This window comes from Psammomys obesus, unplaced genomic scaffold, assembly GCF_907164565.1.
Source record: "Psammomys obesus unplaced genomic scaffold, mPsaObe1.curated_primary_1811, whole genome shotgun sequence".
NCBI lineage: Eukaryota > Metazoa > Chordata > Mammalia > Rodentia > Muridae > Psammomys > Psammomys obesus.
The window spans coordinates 304,205-321,178 of NW_026596069.1; the positions used below are offsets into that span (position 1 = coordinate 304,205).

Below are 16,974 nucleotides of genomic sequence, written 5' to 3' on the forward strand. Positions count from 1 at the left end.
AGTAAGCTTCCATCTGAGACCATTTTGACGACACTTGGACCCTGACATGTGGCCAGGCCAGGCGTCTTCTAGGAAAGGGAGAGAAAAGGGTATCTAAGGAAAAAGAGTCAGCTTTGGATGTCTAGTGATAGCATCAACAGCAGTAACAGGCCACAGGTATTGAGAGCTTATACCTATTACCGCAGTTTCTGCTTTATGTTTGCTCCCTCGCTCAGTCCTCAAAAAGCTTTCTGCACAGCAGGCATTGTTGGTACTACTATTGTTATCCCCTTTTGAGATATGTAGAAACCGAGGCTCAGTGAAATTAATTATCATGGAGACATGGCTCAGCAGGTAAGAGCATTGCTGCTCCTCCAGAGGACCTGGGTTCGATTCCCTGCATTCACATAGGAGCTCACAACCATCTGTAACTCCAGTCCCAGGGATTCTGATTGCCTCTTCTGACCTCTGTGGGCACCAGGCAAGCATGTTCTACACAGACATACATGCAGGCAACACCAGTACACATCAAATAAATCAAATTAACCTTCTTCCAAAAAAATAAAATCCATTGTGTTGTGCAAGTTCACACAAAAAACAGCAATCCAAGTCTGTAGACACCACAGTGCACGGTAGAAACTTAAGGCCTGGGAGTGTGGTCAGGGAAAATTAAGAAGGGGAAGCCAGATTGACCCCTGCAGAAGTGGGGGTGGGTTGGGGAGAAAGAATGGGATAGACAGTGTATAAATAGTAGGCCTGTTTTTATCCCTACACATGGCTGAATCAGGCAAGTGCTCTGTCTGGCACAATTTGAAGGTTCTGAATGCCAACCCAGCCCTGTGTCAAACTCCCTACCCAGCACGTCCCTGGAAGCTGAAATACTTAGCGAGGGAGTCATTATTTGAGTCAGGACATTGGCTCCGGACGACCCCCAGTAAAAATACACCAGTTGGAAGACAACCGCGTCAGTCTGCATTGCGCGTACCATCAAGGTTAGCTAGTCGGGTCCTTTGAGAGGAGAGCTTACGTTTCCTTAACACCCAAGGAAAAGTATGAGGCTTGTCCTATAATCTCTGTCTCTCTGATTGCAAAAGCCTGGGAATTATATGGCATAGCTCAGAAATCCTAAAGTAGACTATGCCCCCTGGGGAAAAGCAGTGGAAGCCACTCCTAACTTCCTTTGCTGTTGCTGGACTGGCATCAAATGATTGCAACTTCGTGTCTGGTCCCTTTGCCCTCGGGAGACCAGCCGGCATTCGTATTTCTAACTTTTTTTAAACAATAAACAAATAATTGTTTACTGCTTGCTATCGTCTGAGCGCAGACGCCCAGCGTGGCACAGGGACTTGTCAAAGATGCAAGGACGCAGGCCAGGAGCAGCTCTCAGATCAGCTTTCGCTGGGCTGCACCGTGACAGGCGTTGGAGGGAAGGTAGGATCCGGTCTTCGCCACCTGCTGGTCATTCGCCCTACACCCACACTTGGGTCCGGCTGCTTTGGCCTGGTCCCAAAAATGCGAGCACCTCCCGGTCCTCCCGCCGCGACCGCCTAGTCCGGGGCAGCGCGGCGGGCGCCTCCAGCCGGACGGGCTTCCCGGCGCGGGAGGGGGAGGGGAGGGGGCGGTGCCGGGTGGGGCGGGGCTCCCGCTGCTTCCCTGGAGCCTTATTCCCGGCCGCGCGCTGCCAGCGAACGCTCAGTCGGCCCAGGGAGGTGCACGCGGCGAGCGGCTGGTCGGCCTGACGGACGGTCAAGGGCTGGAGTGGGCGCGCGGACGGACCGCGAACAGACGGACGCGCCTCGGCCGCAAGGTTCCCAGGCAGGATCTTCCCGAGAGGCGGGCAGCGCCCGGTGGAATCTCGCTGCCCCTCGCTGCCTGGCCCCCGAGTGCAAGCGTCCAGCGGCCGCCGCATCCAAAGTGATCGCTGCCTCTCCTTCCCCGCCAGGCTCGGGACCATGAAGCCGCTGCCGTCGGTGGCGCTGAAGCTCTTTCTGGCCGCAGGTGAGAGCTGATGTCTCCGAGGTCGGGGGTGGGGTGGGCGCCGTGCGGGGGACACGTGGGAAGGTCGCTGCGGCGACCCCACCCCCACCCCCTCCAGCGAGCCACTTGGCGGGGCCCGTGCGGCCTTGGAGGGCGGGCGTGGACCTCGGTGGCATGGTGAAGGCGGGGTGCAGGCGAAGGGTCTGATGAGGCCTCCTCTCTTCCCTGGTCCAGTGTTGTCCGCGTTGGTGACCGGTGAGAGTCTGGAGCGGCTTCGGAGAGGTCTGGCGGCAGCAACCAGCAACCCTGACCCTCCTACTGGATCCACACACCAGCTGTTACCCACGGGAGGCGATCGCGCTCAGGAAGTCCAGGACTTGGATAAGACAGACCTGGACATTTTCAGAGGTGGGTGTGGAGGCCGCCTAACCTTAGACGCTGGTTGAAGATGAAGCGTGCACAAGGCTGGGCATTTAGCTCAGTGGTAGAGCGCTTGCCTAGCTAAGCGCAAGGCTCTGGAGGTTCGGTCCTCAGCTCTGAACTAAAACAAAACACACAGGTCTGAGATTTATACTTTTACTCCCGCCCTTCCCCTGGGGGCTGAAGGGATGTTATGACATATTTCAAGGAAAAGCTTGTGGCCCGATTGGTGTTGGGGATCCTGGAATATAATGCTATCATTCTTGTCCTCACTCACCTGGCGTGGATTCCTACTTCTTTATACTTTGGAGCAAACTGAAAGAGGCAGGTTGTCCCCTGAGGTAAGCTAGACGGTAGGAGGAAGCCATGATCACGATGCTTTCTCTACAGTGTCCATGCAAAAAAAAAAAAAAAAAAAAAAAAAAAAAAAAAAAAAGGAGGGGGAATGGGAGGTGCAGGTCCTATCTGGTATCTGATTGTGACTATATATGTGATGATTATATATAAAACAAGATGATGGGTGGGAACACTGAAAGTGTGCAGTGATAGTCTCCTTCATCCTCCTGCCTCCAGGCAGTTAGGAACTCCTGGCTTTGGTAGATGAGGCCAGCACCCCTGCAGCTGGCTATGAATGGTGCGTGTTGGGGACCTAGAAGGCTATTTTGAAATGCGGTGGGTCTGAGACTTGTAGACTCTCTGGCCACTTACAGAATATCCAAGGAGACTCCAAGAGGAAAGAGCTATGTGTGATCCTCTAACCTGAATCTGGGGCTGAACAGGGGGACTGGGCCAAGTCTGGAACCCAAGGGCCTCCCTGCCTCTGGCCCCTTGCAGTGATTCTCAGAGGTGGAGCCAGCTCTAAGCCCTGTGGGCCCCCGGAATGACTATGTTTGGTTGGAGAGACACACCTGTTCAGCCCCACCTGCTGCTCAGCCTGCCTGCCCGATCCTCACCCAAGGCTTCCCTAGGTACTTTCTCTGCTTCCTCAAGAGTCTGCTCCAAAACTGAGGCTGGGATCCCACATTTCATCCTCTCAAAAGTGGCTCCTTGGGGTCATCCATGTCCTGAGCAGTCCGGATTCTCCTGGCTCTCTTTCTCTTAGACTGGGTAGGGCTGGGCATGGCTGTGACTCACCCCCCACCCACATGGCTGCTCCTCATACCTCTGCCAACCTGACTCACTCTTTTCAGCAGGAGCCTAGCTTGTCAGTCTTATTCTGCCTCTCTCTCTAATAGCCTCGGGTCCTCCTGCTTTGCTTTCCCTGAAGTCCTGATAACTGGCTTCCTCTGGCCACTGGCATCACCTTATGTGCTCTCTGAAGGAGCCTGGAATAGGACTAGACACCCCAGTTCTCCTCCTAATCCTGCACTACCCTGGGGCAAGTTCCTACCTTTGGGGATTTTACTGTTTTCATCTTGAAAAATGCCCTGGCATTGTTGAAGTCTCATCTCTCTTGGGGTTCTATGCCCCTAATCTAACCTGTCATGTTCACCTTTCTGCCAGACTCGAGCTATAGCTGTGGACAGTAAGCACTTTTAAACTATTGGATTCAGGGATGGGGAAGGCTGGCATCAGACTCCTGGACTAGTGGCCAGTCCAAGCTGGATGCAAGTTGTTTACCCCCAATTCCTGCAGCCTGGGAAGAAGAGGGGAGTTGTCATAGTGGACAGTTCCTTGTGCATAGTGTAACCCCCACCTTATCCCAGCTGTAAATAGGATATTTGAGGATAACCCTAATTGGATGTTTGAAAAAGTGAATAAATTGTTAAGGGCATAGGGAGGGGCAGATATTTTGCCCAAACTCAAAAAAGTATAAAGTCCTTTAAATCAGGGATGGCCCCACTTGCTGTTTCAGAGCTAGGTTCTGCACCAATTTTGTTCCCTGTTACCAATGGGAACCCCAGAAGGGATGTTCCAAATCTAATAGACACTCTGCATTTAGAAACTTCCTACCCCAAAACAGCCAAGTTCCTTCTCCCAAAGCAATTTTTGTCTGTGACATATCTTCCTGCAAGTGGGTCACTGAGTAGGAGATCAGGAAATGAGGCTGACTGAAGGCTTCAATATAATCAGGTAGATGCAGGGCCATCAGAGACGGGGTAGAAAGCAGGGAAAACACGACTGCAAGGCTCGAAGCTCAGTGCCGGGAGCTGCAGTTACTCTGGCTTTCTTAGAATGAGGTTCTTCTTCCTTGGGATCTACCCTGAACTCTATTTCCTCTTTAAGTTTCCTCTTTCTTCTGGTTCTTAAAGAGCTTTCCCAGACCCCTGACTGCAGGTGGGGTCAAAGAGTGTGTGCACCGGGTGTGCACACCTGTAATCCCAGCACTCAAGGAGGCAGAGGCACAGGTGGATCTCTGTGAGTTCAAGGCCAGCATGGTCTAGAAAGTGAGTCCAGGACAGCCAGGGTTACACAGAGAAACACTATCTCAAAAATAAATAAATAAATAAAGTGCATCCTCATGAGTTATGGAAGTACCCGACTAATTCCATGTTTTTAACGATGGTGTGGGCGGCATGAGAGTCTCAGGTTAGCCTGGCTTATATCTGGAGATGCTTTTTCAAAGAGTAGAAAGGCTGAACTAGTACCTTTTTTCTGCAGTTGATTTCTCCTCCAAGCCACAAGCGCTAGCCACGCCAAGCAAAGAAAAGAATGGGAGAAAAAAGAAGAAAGGCAAGGGATTAGGAAAGAAGAGAGACCCGTGTCTTAAGAAATACAAGGACTTCTGCATCCATGGGGAATGTCGGTACCTGAAGGATCTCCGGACTCCCTCATGCCAGTAAGTGCTCCGTTCCCAGAAGGAATCTCATCATCACACTGCCAGTCACATGATCTTTCTCTTTGTCACTGTTCCTTGAATTCATAATTTCACCCAGTTTCTTTTCAACCCCTGGGAGGAAGTTCAAAGGAAGGGACATATTTTTAGTCAGCGGAAGTCCCCGCCGCTGCCGCCGCCACCACCACCTCCAAAAAGGATGCAATTTCCTGTGCCATGGGTTTGTGACGCTCCTTCAAGCTTCAGGACATTTCCTCCTGCATACCCATAAATGAGCATGTGTCTAGGAGGACTGGTGCTTGGGAAGGAGGTCCTTCATTCCTGCCTTGGGCCCTTCTCTGGAAAGGAAAGCCAATAGGAAAGATGGCAGAGTGGGTTCCTGGTAGAATGCAGTTAACATGAGGTGCCTTAGGTTACATGCCCTGCAGGGGCATGTGCTCAAGTGTGTGCCCGTGAGTGAACAGGTGTGCCTTGATTCTAAGGCATGGCAGGACTACACAGAGGGGAAGGAGCATGTAGAGTGAGTTGAAGCCCCTCTTTTTTTCATTCCCCTTCTTCCCTGTCAGGAGAGAGACAAACTATTGGAACCCCGTGACTCTGCCTAGGAGCCTACACAGTTCGGGTTGCTACTGTGTATACACTGCCTCCCACCCTGTCAAAAATCTGTATTGTGTCTCTTCCTCCTGTGACTAGCATGGGTCCTTTGACTCTTAAAAGCACTCTTGTCCTGTTTAATCACACATAGCAGATCTGCCCTGTATTTGCCAGTTGGCAGACAGACCCGTTGTTTTCCCCCTTCACAGTCAGCGTGTCCTTTCCTGTAATGTCACAGGCAGGAGCTTGCTGTATTGGAGAGACTTATTTAAGAATGGCAGAAACAACTGGGTGGTGGTGGCGGCACATGCTTTTAACCCCCAGCACTCGGGAGGCTGAGGCAGGCGGATCTCTGTGAGTGAACCGCCAACCTGGTCTACAGAGTGAGTTTCAGAATAGCCAGGGCTACACAGAGAAGCCCTGTCTCAAGATACCGAAGGAAAAAAAAAAAAAAGGCAGAGTCTCTGTCTGCTCCTTCCCAGTGTCCCAGGACAGGACAGGAAATGTTTGTCTTAAATGTGTAAAATGGCATCATCAACTTAGGGTGGAGAAAGTGACTCTGAGGGTAGTCAAGACAGGCGAGAGTCAGGAGTCCGTCTAGCCACACTGGCTCAGGATGTTTGTGGCTCGGGGTGTTTTGCTGAATGGATGTGCAGAGCTTTTATTGATCAGCCGAGAAGTAGGGTTCCCCAGGCCTCCTAAGCTCAGAGAACACAACAAGTGTGCTTAAGGCCACCTTCCTAGTGGCTCTAGTGATAATAATCATATTGGCATTGTTTCTTTGAAATCTGAATTGTTTACGTTTAAATCAAGTTCAGCCCAGCAGACACGGTGAGCACTTACTTGGTGTGAAGGGATGAAAAGAGATGCGTCTTTTGGGATTTCCAAAAAGGCCTCTGCTGGGAGGGCAGAACTTTCTCTACTCAAAAAATGAGGAACCCACAGAGAACGAGTAGGAAGTTATTTGCATGACATCAACAGCTAAATAAGTTCGTGGGAAGAAGATGGGGGGGTCTCACTCCTATCCCAGCATGCTTTTCATGCTCCCAAGACACACTGGATGCTAGCTTTCCTCCTCTATCTCAGCCCTTATAGAATTGAGCAGAATTTCACGGGAGCATCTTTTGTCCCGGGACACTCGTGAGGATTTTACTTGTCCATTACTGTGTCAGCTTCGTAGGCAGGCTGCCTAGGGTGGGTTCTCTGACACAGAGCTCCTGGTTTGCAGCAGCATAACGTCTATGCACCTACATCTGTGTCCCTTCTTGTGGCTTCTCCTCTACTTTAGACCCAGAAACTGCCAGCTAGGGTGTGTCCAGGCTGCTGTGGTGAACTTGAGGCTAGCTGGCTTTCTAAACCAGCCTCTGACAGCCCCCAGGGACAGGAAAATCCTTCTGTGTCACCAGCCAGAAGTTGCCCTCAAAGAGCAGTTTTCTTGAGCTTCTGACTGGCTGCTGACCCAGAAATTGGTTGCAAAGTTTCCTGTGGCTGCTGCAAACTTGAGGGTAGTTGGGTTGGGAAGGACTCGGCTGGAATAGAGGAGGCCTGCAGTTTCACTGTGTGCACTGCTCAGACGCAGAGGACCCCTTTTCCAGACTCCATGGGGCTTGAGCATCTCATCTCATTGTATCATGACTCACATGAGTGGGGCCTGGGCTTTTCATGATGCCCCAGTGAGGCAGGCTTTTGTTACCTCTGATTTGACATGAGGAAACCAAAGCTTAGAAAAGTAATGTGTCTTGCCCAAGATCACCTGGCTAGAAATAGCAAAACCAGTCTGGAACTCACTTATTCTCATCTCCTCTATCGAATGATGCTTCCTCCACCTCCCGGGGAAGCTATGGAGACATATATGATTATGTAGAAGATATTTCTGGACTCCAGGAGGAGCTCCTGTTGTCTTGCAAGTTCTGAAGTGGGTCACAGACATGGAGAGGAGAAATATGTCCTAGTTTGATGGATGTGTGTGTTGGCTTGGGGCGAGACACATGATCTTGCCCTGCATCCAGGGATGCTTTGAATGTACTCAACCCTCCTCCTTCCCTGGGGAAGCCAGGCTTTGAAGGGAGGGAGAAGTGGGTAATATTAGCACACTTACATTATTATCCTTTTGACTCAGGACAGAGGTGGTTGGAAGGATTATATAACTGAATTGCAGGACTCTGAGGCCAAGTTTTATTTCTACCATCTGAGTAACTACCTGTGGGGTTTGAAATGATGGTTTGGAAGTGCAAAACAGATTCAAGTTCAGCTTCCGTCTCCTGGCATAGCATAGTTGCTGAAGTCATCCAGACTGCTGGGTTAAATCCAGGGCTCTAGTACTCACTAACTTTGTAACCTTGGCATGTCACTTAGCAGGAGTTAAGCCTTGATTTCTTCAAAATGGGGATGGTAACTTCTCCTTCACAAGCGGTCAGACTTCAAATGTTAAATGTTATCAAAAGGCCCGAGTTCAAGCCTTGGCCCCAAATTCAAGCCTCGGCATCAAAGACCAAAGAAAATAATCCTCGTGAAATGCAGAGTAGCTCATGGTAGGCCTTTGTTATTTGCTATTTATTGCTAAGGCTTTGAATAATAATCAATAACAATAATGTGGTCAGAGAGCAGATCAGACAGCCCCAAGACCTACCAGATATGTTTCCTTAGGGTTACCCGAGTTGCTCAGAGTGGATGGAATTGTAGGGGCTTCTGACCTTGGCCTTGCTGCTTCCTAGTTATGAGACTTGACAAATCCCTTAATCTCTGTGACCTCTTATCTCTCTGCACACATGATTTTCCAGAGACCCTCCCAGGAGCTCCCTTTAGGTCGTGGTAGGGTAGGGATGTATTTTTCCTGACTCTGACTCAGGGGCCAGAGATGCTGAGGAGGCCAGGTAAGGAGTATATCCTGTTCTTTGCGGACCTGACCTACCTTTAAGGTGCTTTGTGCCCAGGCGTAGGTGCAGGGCAGTGCTAAGGGATGTAGTGCCACTCAGCTTGACCCCTTTGCCAGTGCTCCCCGGAGCCTCCCAGGGCTCTGCCAGCAGGAAGGAGGGCTTCATCCTGACTCTGAGGCTCCAGGTGCACAACCTCCTCCCAGAGAAGATGCAGTTCAGAACAGAGGACCACCCAGTTCTCTGTGCCTCCGTCAGCAGCTACCGGCCTAACATCCCCAAACTGACAGGCCCACCTCCCGCCCCAGCTGCTGGGTGAGCAGTTGTGGAGTGTGCCTGAACAAAGTTAGAGGGTCCGTGCCCATGCTGCTGCTGCTGCTGCTGCCGCCGCCGCCCTGCTGCGTGACCTTGGGAAGCTGAGCCACCTTTCTGCAGCATGGGGCTCCTCCTACATCAAAGGATCTCAGGGATGCTCAAAGGAAGGGATGTGAATGTGTTTCTTCAGCAGTCTTCCTAAGAGCTCTAAGGAAATGCTTTGTGTTCGGGGGAGGTGGTTGTCACATGATTTGTTTCTTGAGTGAGAAGAGCCCAGGGATTGTTTCTGACATTCTTTCATGCTGTGACAGGGTGGCTGGGCAGGGAGATGTTATCTTGATTTGTTTGCTTTGTCCTGGGATGAAGGAGGCCTGAGAGCCTGGCATTCCGAGGCCAAAGGCTGCAGTTTAGCTCCCAGGTTGGGAGCTAGGAGTTAAATGAAGGAAATGAGAAAAATGATTCCTGGCAAAGGGACAGGGCCTATTAATAGGCTGAGCAGCGGTGGGGAGGGGCTGCATGCTGGATGCACTGATGGGCAAGGCTGGGTTTATTTCTGGGTCAGAATGTTGAAGGGCCTCTCTAGAGGGAGTGATACCGAATCCCCCTCAACTCAATCCATCAGCCCTTATGTCCAAGTCCTCTTAAGTGGCTTAAGCAGAACACCTTAGGACAGATGTAATAGATTAGACCCATGTGGAATACATCTAAACTGAGACCTTCAGCTCCTCCTTCACTTTTTCCCCGCCTGAAGCAGGACTCTGGGGGCAGGGTGGGTGAAAAGAGGGGCAGAGTGGACACAGGCGCCATTAACTCTATCTTCTTCTTGTTATTCTAGCTGCCACCCTGGTTACCATGGAGCGAGGTGTCATGGGCTGACCCTACCGGTGGAGAATCCCCTATATACATATGACCACACTACAGTTTTGGCTGTGGTGGCTGTAGTGTTGTCCTCTGTCTGTCTGCTTGTCATAGTGGGACTTCTCATGTTTAGGTGAGTGTTGGGGGCCCTTTGCAGGCTTGTCTTGGGAACCACTCATTTCCTTCTCCTCGTAGGACTCAGAGCCTCTTTTCATACCCCTAGATCTTGGGTTTGTTACTGTGTACTTTCTAGAAACTGTTTTGCCTGACACAGCATGTAGAGCCCAAGGTGCCTATTTCCAGGCCTTACAGGTTCATTTCCTCCCTCCGTGGCCGGGTGACTCACCCACGGAGAAACCTCTAAGGACGTTTCTTTCTCCCAGCATTGGTGTATGGTTTGGTAGTAAAGGCATAGATAATATTATTGATGGTAATCTTTCAGTGAGTCTATAAAGATATTTTGAGGACCAAATAATGTTAAAATAAATAAAGTTAGGGGTGATGGGTACATGCCTAGTATGAGGCCAGCCTGGGCTACATAGGAAATGCTGGGTGATGAGGTACTGTCTCTAAAAACATGCATATACATATAGTATATATACACATATATATATAAATATACACAAATATGTAAATTATCTGCTGGTAGAGCCAGGAACCCCTCAGGGAAGTTGAACTTTAGCTAAAGACTCATGAGTTGCCTTACCTTCTGGGCTTTTCCAAGAGATTGCCATCGTGGGGTGGGAGTTCCTTCAGAGGCCTGCACCTTGTCATTTCCTCACAACCCCTATCTCCCTCAGGTACCATAGGCGAGGAGGTTATGATGTGGAAAATGAAGAAAAGGTGAAGCTGGGAATGGCGACTTCCCACTGAGGAGGACCTGCACGCAAGGTAATGGTCCATCCTTTGCCCTGGGCAGCAATGGACAGGCCAAGGCATGGGTGGGTCTTGGGTCTGTTTCAGTGATTGCTGAGTTCTCTTGATCAGGGGTTGCAGGGCTGGGTTACTACTGTGGGGTCAGAGTTCCCATGTAGAATTGTTTCCAGAGACTTGGTGAGGCCTCTCTGGTTAGCTTACAAGGTTGCGGCACCCCCAGAACCCCTTCCTAACACTTTTTTGCATTTCACGAGATTGGACCCAGCATTAATTGCCCCCCTCTTGTGCTTCAGAAACCTTCAGGGGATGGCTACCTCTGAGACAGTGGCTCATTACAAGATCTACAGAGGGACAGTACTTCAAAGGCAGCCATGAAGACCTGCTTCTTCATTCCCAGTTGCTACCCTGACTGGGCCTCCGTAATCGCTCTGCAAAAATATCAGAGCCTCCAAGTGCCAAACAGACTATGCCCACTGGGATCCGGATCAGAAGGAAGCAGAGGCGAGAGGGCCATTCAGGTCTTTCTGATTCTCCTCCACTGACCCCACTGGCTTGTTGAAACACTTAGCTTCTGGATTGAAGTGCCAGCTAGTTTTCATGTGCTCCAGGGTTTCTGACTGAAAAAAAAAAAAAAAAAAATGAGAGGAATGATGAGCGATTTATGGACTGGGAGAGAGCGACAGAGTTGGAAGCCATGTGGCCAAGTAGCCACAAGGGATCTGCTGTTTGGACCCTCCAGCACGCTGGATTTGATGAGCTAACTGTGAAATACCACAAGCCCAAGAACTCTGAATTTTGGGACTTCTACCCAGAGAGGAAACATAACAACTTTTTTTTTTTTTTTTTTTTTTTTGTTATTTGTTTGTAAAATGCCTCTTAAATTATATATTTATTTTATCCTATGTATGTTAATTTATTTAGTTTTTAACAATCTAACAATAATATTTCAAGTGCCTAGACTGTTACTTTGGCCATATTCTGGCCCACCTCTTTGCAGCTCTACAGCCTGGCTCAGCACCACGCTGCCGTTTGCTCTATAGCCCATCTATAGTAATTTATTGTCTGTCTACATTTCAGAAGCTATCCCAGGAGCAGAGTATCCCAGCGGGGGTTGTGTATGGTCAGAATGCAGGGATTGATTTGGGTAGAGCCACTCCATGAGTTGGACTGCAGTCTTGCCTAAGTGATTTTTGTCTACTGTTTGTGTTTCGAAAGCCCAAGGTGCTGATGTCGATGTGTAATAGATATTGGTGTTTGCCTGAGTCCTCTCCCTTTCAAATCTCAAAAGAGGTTGGGTGTCCATGCCTGCAGTTTACTGGTCCCTTGTCCTCCATCACCCTGTCCCACTCTCCCTTGTGTCAAGATGTCTCCCTTACTCCTGCCATTCTTCTGGTGCTACTCCATGCAGGGGCTGGTAAAGCAGAGGACAGTTTGGAGAAGGTATTAGTGAAGAAAAAGGCTGAGGAGGGACAGGGAATGTTGGAGTCGACTATCTCGGTAGTTGATTACCTATCGGTTACTACAGAGAAAGTTGGCGGTGGGGAAGGTTTTGGGTAAGCAAACTGTGTCTGCTGTCACAGTCCCCGTGGAAGTTTCCGGTGCCATTTCTGAACTGTTACAACCTATATTTCCAAAACCTGGTTCATATTTATACTTTGTGATCCAAATAAAGATAACCCTTACTCCATGGTCTGCTTAGTTTTGGTTTGGCTTATGTTTGCTTGTTTAAGGTATCGCTGTTGAACCTTGGCTGTCCTGGACCTCTCTATGTAGACCAGGCTGGTCTTTAACTCAGATCTGTCAGCCTTGTCACTGGGGTGCTAGGAGAAAAGGCTTGTACCACCACACCTGACTTGTTTGTTTGGTTTTTATATACATGAGTTAGCGGGCCAGAGCTTGACTTTGGGTGTTTTTCACAATTGCTCTCCTTTATTATTTATTTATTTTATTATTATTATTATCATCTTATTTAGACAAAGTCTCACTACATAGCTCTAGCTTAGAACTCAAGAGATCTGCCTATCTCTGCCTCTTAAGGGATGAGATTAAAGGGATGAGATTAAACAGCTACCATGTCCTGTTTGCTCTTCTTATTTTTTGAAACAGTCTCTCACTGAGCTCATCGGTTCATTATGACTAGACTAGTGCACCAATGAGCTTCAGGGATTATCCTGTGTCTGCCTTTTACTATCCAGGGTCTGGAATTTCAGACACATGCCAGTGTATTGGCTTTTATATGTGCATGGGGAATACAAACTAAGGTCCTTTTATTTACATATAAAACAACTTCACTCACTGAGCCATTCCCCAGTCCTATTCTGCTTGCTTTAACTGGGAACTTGTTTAACACAGGAATTTTCTTTTTCTTTCTTTTCTTCTCTCTTTCTCTCCCCTTCTCCTCCCCCCCACCCCCCGTCTGGTTTTTTTTGCTTTTTGTTTTTTTGTTAATTAGTTGCTTTTTTAAGTCAGGGTTTCTCTGTGTAGGTCTGGCTGTCTTGGAACTCACTCTGTAGACCAAGCTAGCTTTGAACTCTATGATCTGCCTCCCAAGTGCTGGGATCAAAGGCATGTGCCACCACTGCCTGGAAACATTGGAATTTTCTAAGCTGTCTCAGTGTTAGACATGTTTATGGACACTTTTCTCGCTATTCACAATTCCATGGTGGGGGGTTGTTGTTGGATATATATTTACTGTTGATTTATCTTTTAGTTAAGCAACGGTTGTTCCTAAACCAGCTGAATACCCAAATCACCACACAGAGACTGGGATTTATTTAATTAACCTAGAGCACAATGCTGGGCAACAGTTACTCCATCCTAAACCTCCAAGCCCACATAGTTTCCAACCACTCAGATTCACCCATTATACTTGCTTTTAGTGGTATCTTAGGTCCAGTTCATTTCTCCACGTGGTTCCAAGACCGTCTCCAGATTCTCTCCTTTCTCTCTTTTGCTTCCTTCCTCTTCCAACCTACTCCGAACCAGGATGTCCTACCCTATCCTCTCCATTGCTCAGCAATGTGGCTGGTTGTTTTAATTAGCAGTTTAGAGAACAAATGGTGGCATGTTTACACAAACTTGAGACAGGTAATGTTTAGACTAAGTATCACAATGCAATGTCCAGATTGAAACCAGATAATGGGGAGAGAAATCAGCATTTGAATGAACAAGGGTAAAATGTATACATTCCAAAAGAACATTATACCAATGGGGGTTGGGGTTGCTATTACTATATCATTTTCCTAAAAGGGGAAATTGAGGCTCAGGTTGTATACCTTGCCTAAGAAAACACAGTGAGCCAGGACTAGTAATTTTGTTCTAATACTTAACTATCTTTCACACAAGAAACACTAGAACTGGTAAAGGAAGTCTGGCTGGCTGGGCTTGCAAATGTTCAATTGTCAAGCCCTCGACTCAGGATTTAGTTGTGTGCTGTACATGCAAGCAGCCATTGCTGCTGGAAAGAACAAGATGTTTTTGCCTTTCCTCTCGTGCTCCGCAGCCAATCCACCAGCCACTCTCATCAGCTCTACTTTTTGAATGTATGTATGCAACCACTTATCACGATCATCACCCAATCCTGGACTCTGGGGCGGCCTTCTGCCTTCCCACGTGCTTCTTTGCCAAAATGATCATTTACTTAAAACATAACTCGGGACTGGGAGTGGCAGCTTAGTGGTAGAACACAGGTTTACATACAAGACGTCCAAGGTTTGAGTCTCCACATACTGACACACCCATAAATCAGATCTTGTCTACTTTGAAGACCCTCCCCGTCACCCTAATTATACACAAAACATTCCTCAACATACCCTTCTCTCCTGACAGGGACTCAAGCTTCTTCATCGTTCCCAATTCCTGCTAACACATCCCTGTTTGTTTATTGTTAATCTGCTCCTACTAAAATATTAGCCCAATGATGGGTTTATTCTAATAAAGCTGAGATGTAGGTATTCAGTATTTGTTACATTTATACATTGTTGTAAGAACACTAAACTCCAATCCAAAACTAACACACGGGCAGATTCAATCAAGTGTTGCCCTGAACATTGTTGGGTTTTGAGAGGTGCCTCTGTCAGGGAAGGTGGACTGGACAACAGGATAAAAGTGAAATTAAGGGCCCGTCATGATGCATGGTGTCCTGGATGAGCTGGAGGCAAGGAAAGCCATCATACAAGTGTCCTGGGTTGTCACTCCTTTCTCCCACCTCTCCTTGGAGAGAAGTGACATGCTCAAGTTTCTCTGGGAGCCCAACTAGAGATGTTTTCTTTCTTTCTTTCCTTCCTTCCTTTCCTCCTTCCTTCCTTTTCTCTTTGACAGAGTCTTATGTGTAGCCCAGGGTCATCCCAAACCTTCCATCTCCCTGCCCCAGACTTCTGAGTGCAGGATTCCTAGTGGCCACCACTCTACCTGGCCCACATAGAGATCTTGTATGTACTTTGAATATCTTTTTAAAACTCTGGCAACCAGTGTGGCAGTTTATATTGACTGTCAATGGCAAGATTTAGAATCATCAAGGGAACAAAGCTCTAGGCATGTCTGTGAGGGATTTCTAGATTAGGTTAACTGAGGTGAGAGGACCTACTCTAGCTGTGAGTGGCACCATCCCGTGGCTAAACCCAGACTGAGTATTAAAAGGAACTCAAACCTGGCACCATCATTCATCTCTCCCCTTCTTGACTGAGGATACAATGTAACTGGCTGCCTCAGACTCTTGATATATGATTTCCCTGCCATGAAATACTGTGTAAACTGTCAACCAAAACAAACCCTTCTTTTTTCAAGTTGTCTGTGTCAGATGTTTTATCACCCAGTGAGACACGCAGCTAATAAGACCAGTAACTGCCAAAGCTGTATGATTGGTCTATCACCCAAGAATTCTATTCCTAGAAGTATATGCAACAGAAACAGGTACCAGTGTTCACCAAAACCTAAAACATTGAATAATCTGAGGGTGCTAGAGAGATGGCTCAGTGGTTAAGAGCATGGGCTGCTCTTCCAGAGAACCTGGGTTCAATTCCCAGCAACCATATGGCAGTTCACAACTGTCTGTAACTCCAACACCCTCACACAGACATACATGCAGGCAAAACACCAATGCATATAAATAAAAATAAATAACTAACTGGGGGAAAAAAAAAACCCAATGATCTTCACATTACTTACAATCACTGAAAACTGGAAACCAGTCAGGTGTTGTGGGACACCACCATAATCTTAGTACTTAGGAGGTGGAGGCAGGAGAATTGTTAGTTTGAGATTAGCCTGAGCTACATATACCCTGTCTCAAAACAAAAGACAACAAAACAAAAACACAGGGCTGGGGGCTGTAGTTTAGGGGTAAGGTGAGCTATTAATGTTTGATGGTGAAATAGATAAACAAACTGGCAAATTTTGACAATAAAGTACTAAGCAGTAATGTGGATAAATCTTACAACATGACAGACCTAAGTGAGGGCATTTTGTGTGGATCCAATTACATAAAACTGAAAAACTGGGCCAGTCAGATGGCTCAGCCAAGCCTGACTATCAGAGTCTGATCCCTGCAATCCACTGAGTGGAAGAGAACTGACTCCCCAGATTGCATGAGCCCTGCTCCCTCACAGTAATAATAAATACATGGTACTAAAAAATAAAACTAATTCATAGTAAAAGAAATCTGGAAAGAGACACTGGTTGGGATCAGCAGTGACTGGAAACAAAGAGGCGACATCTGGTGTATAACGTGTTCTGTGATCTGCTGCCTTGATTCCAAGGACAATTCATGCTGAGAAAACTCGTTGAATATGACTTGCACATTTTCCTCTGTGTTATGTTTCACTCGAGAGATTGTTTAGTGTATTATTATATATGGGAGAAGAATGTCATGGCACATGTATGAAGGTCAGAGGACAACTCTCTAGAGTGAGTTCTCTCTGATCTTTACATGAGTTCCAGGGATCAAACTCAGGTCCTCAAGCTTGGTCCAAACACTTGGAAAATAAAGTCAGGAGGATCAGAAGTTCATGGTCACACTTATCTCTAGAGAAAATCTGAGGCCCTTCTGGGCTACATGAAACCCTATAACAAATAAACAAAAGCAAAACAACATAGAACAATGGTTTGGATAAAGGACAGTTGCTCTTGCCTTCTGTTCAGTTTTGTGAAGAACCAATGTCTCAAGCAGGTAATCACGAAGAATAGTAAAGAGGTCAGAATTAACTGGAGAGGGGATTTTTTTGGCTCTCCATGGGGCTCTTTTCCTGGCTCTAAATTTCCAATGGGCAGAGCCGGGCTTTCAGAGCACACTTTGATCTCTGGCTTATA

General features: G+C 47.7%; 1 protein-coding gene across 1 annotated transcript; it reads left to right on the forward strand.

Moving 5' to 3' along the window:
• The first annotated feature begins 1,697 nt into the window (after positions 1-1,697).
• Positions 1,698-12,351, forward strand: Hbegf (heparin binding EGF like growth factor). The gene is made up of 6 exons (XM_055625528.1): positions 1,698-1,977; positions 2,191-2,364; positions 4,978-5,155; positions 9,770-9,925; positions 10,593-10,683; positions 10,962-12,351. The coding sequence occupies exons 1-5, from the start codon at positions 1,932-1,934 to the stop codon at positions 10,663-10,665; spliced, it is 627 nt and encodes a 208-aa protein (XP_055481503.1). The 5' UTR covers positions 1,698-1,931; the 3' UTR covers positions 10,666-10,683; positions 10,962-12,351.
• The last annotated feature ends 4,623 nt before the right edge of the window (positions 12,352-16,974 follow it).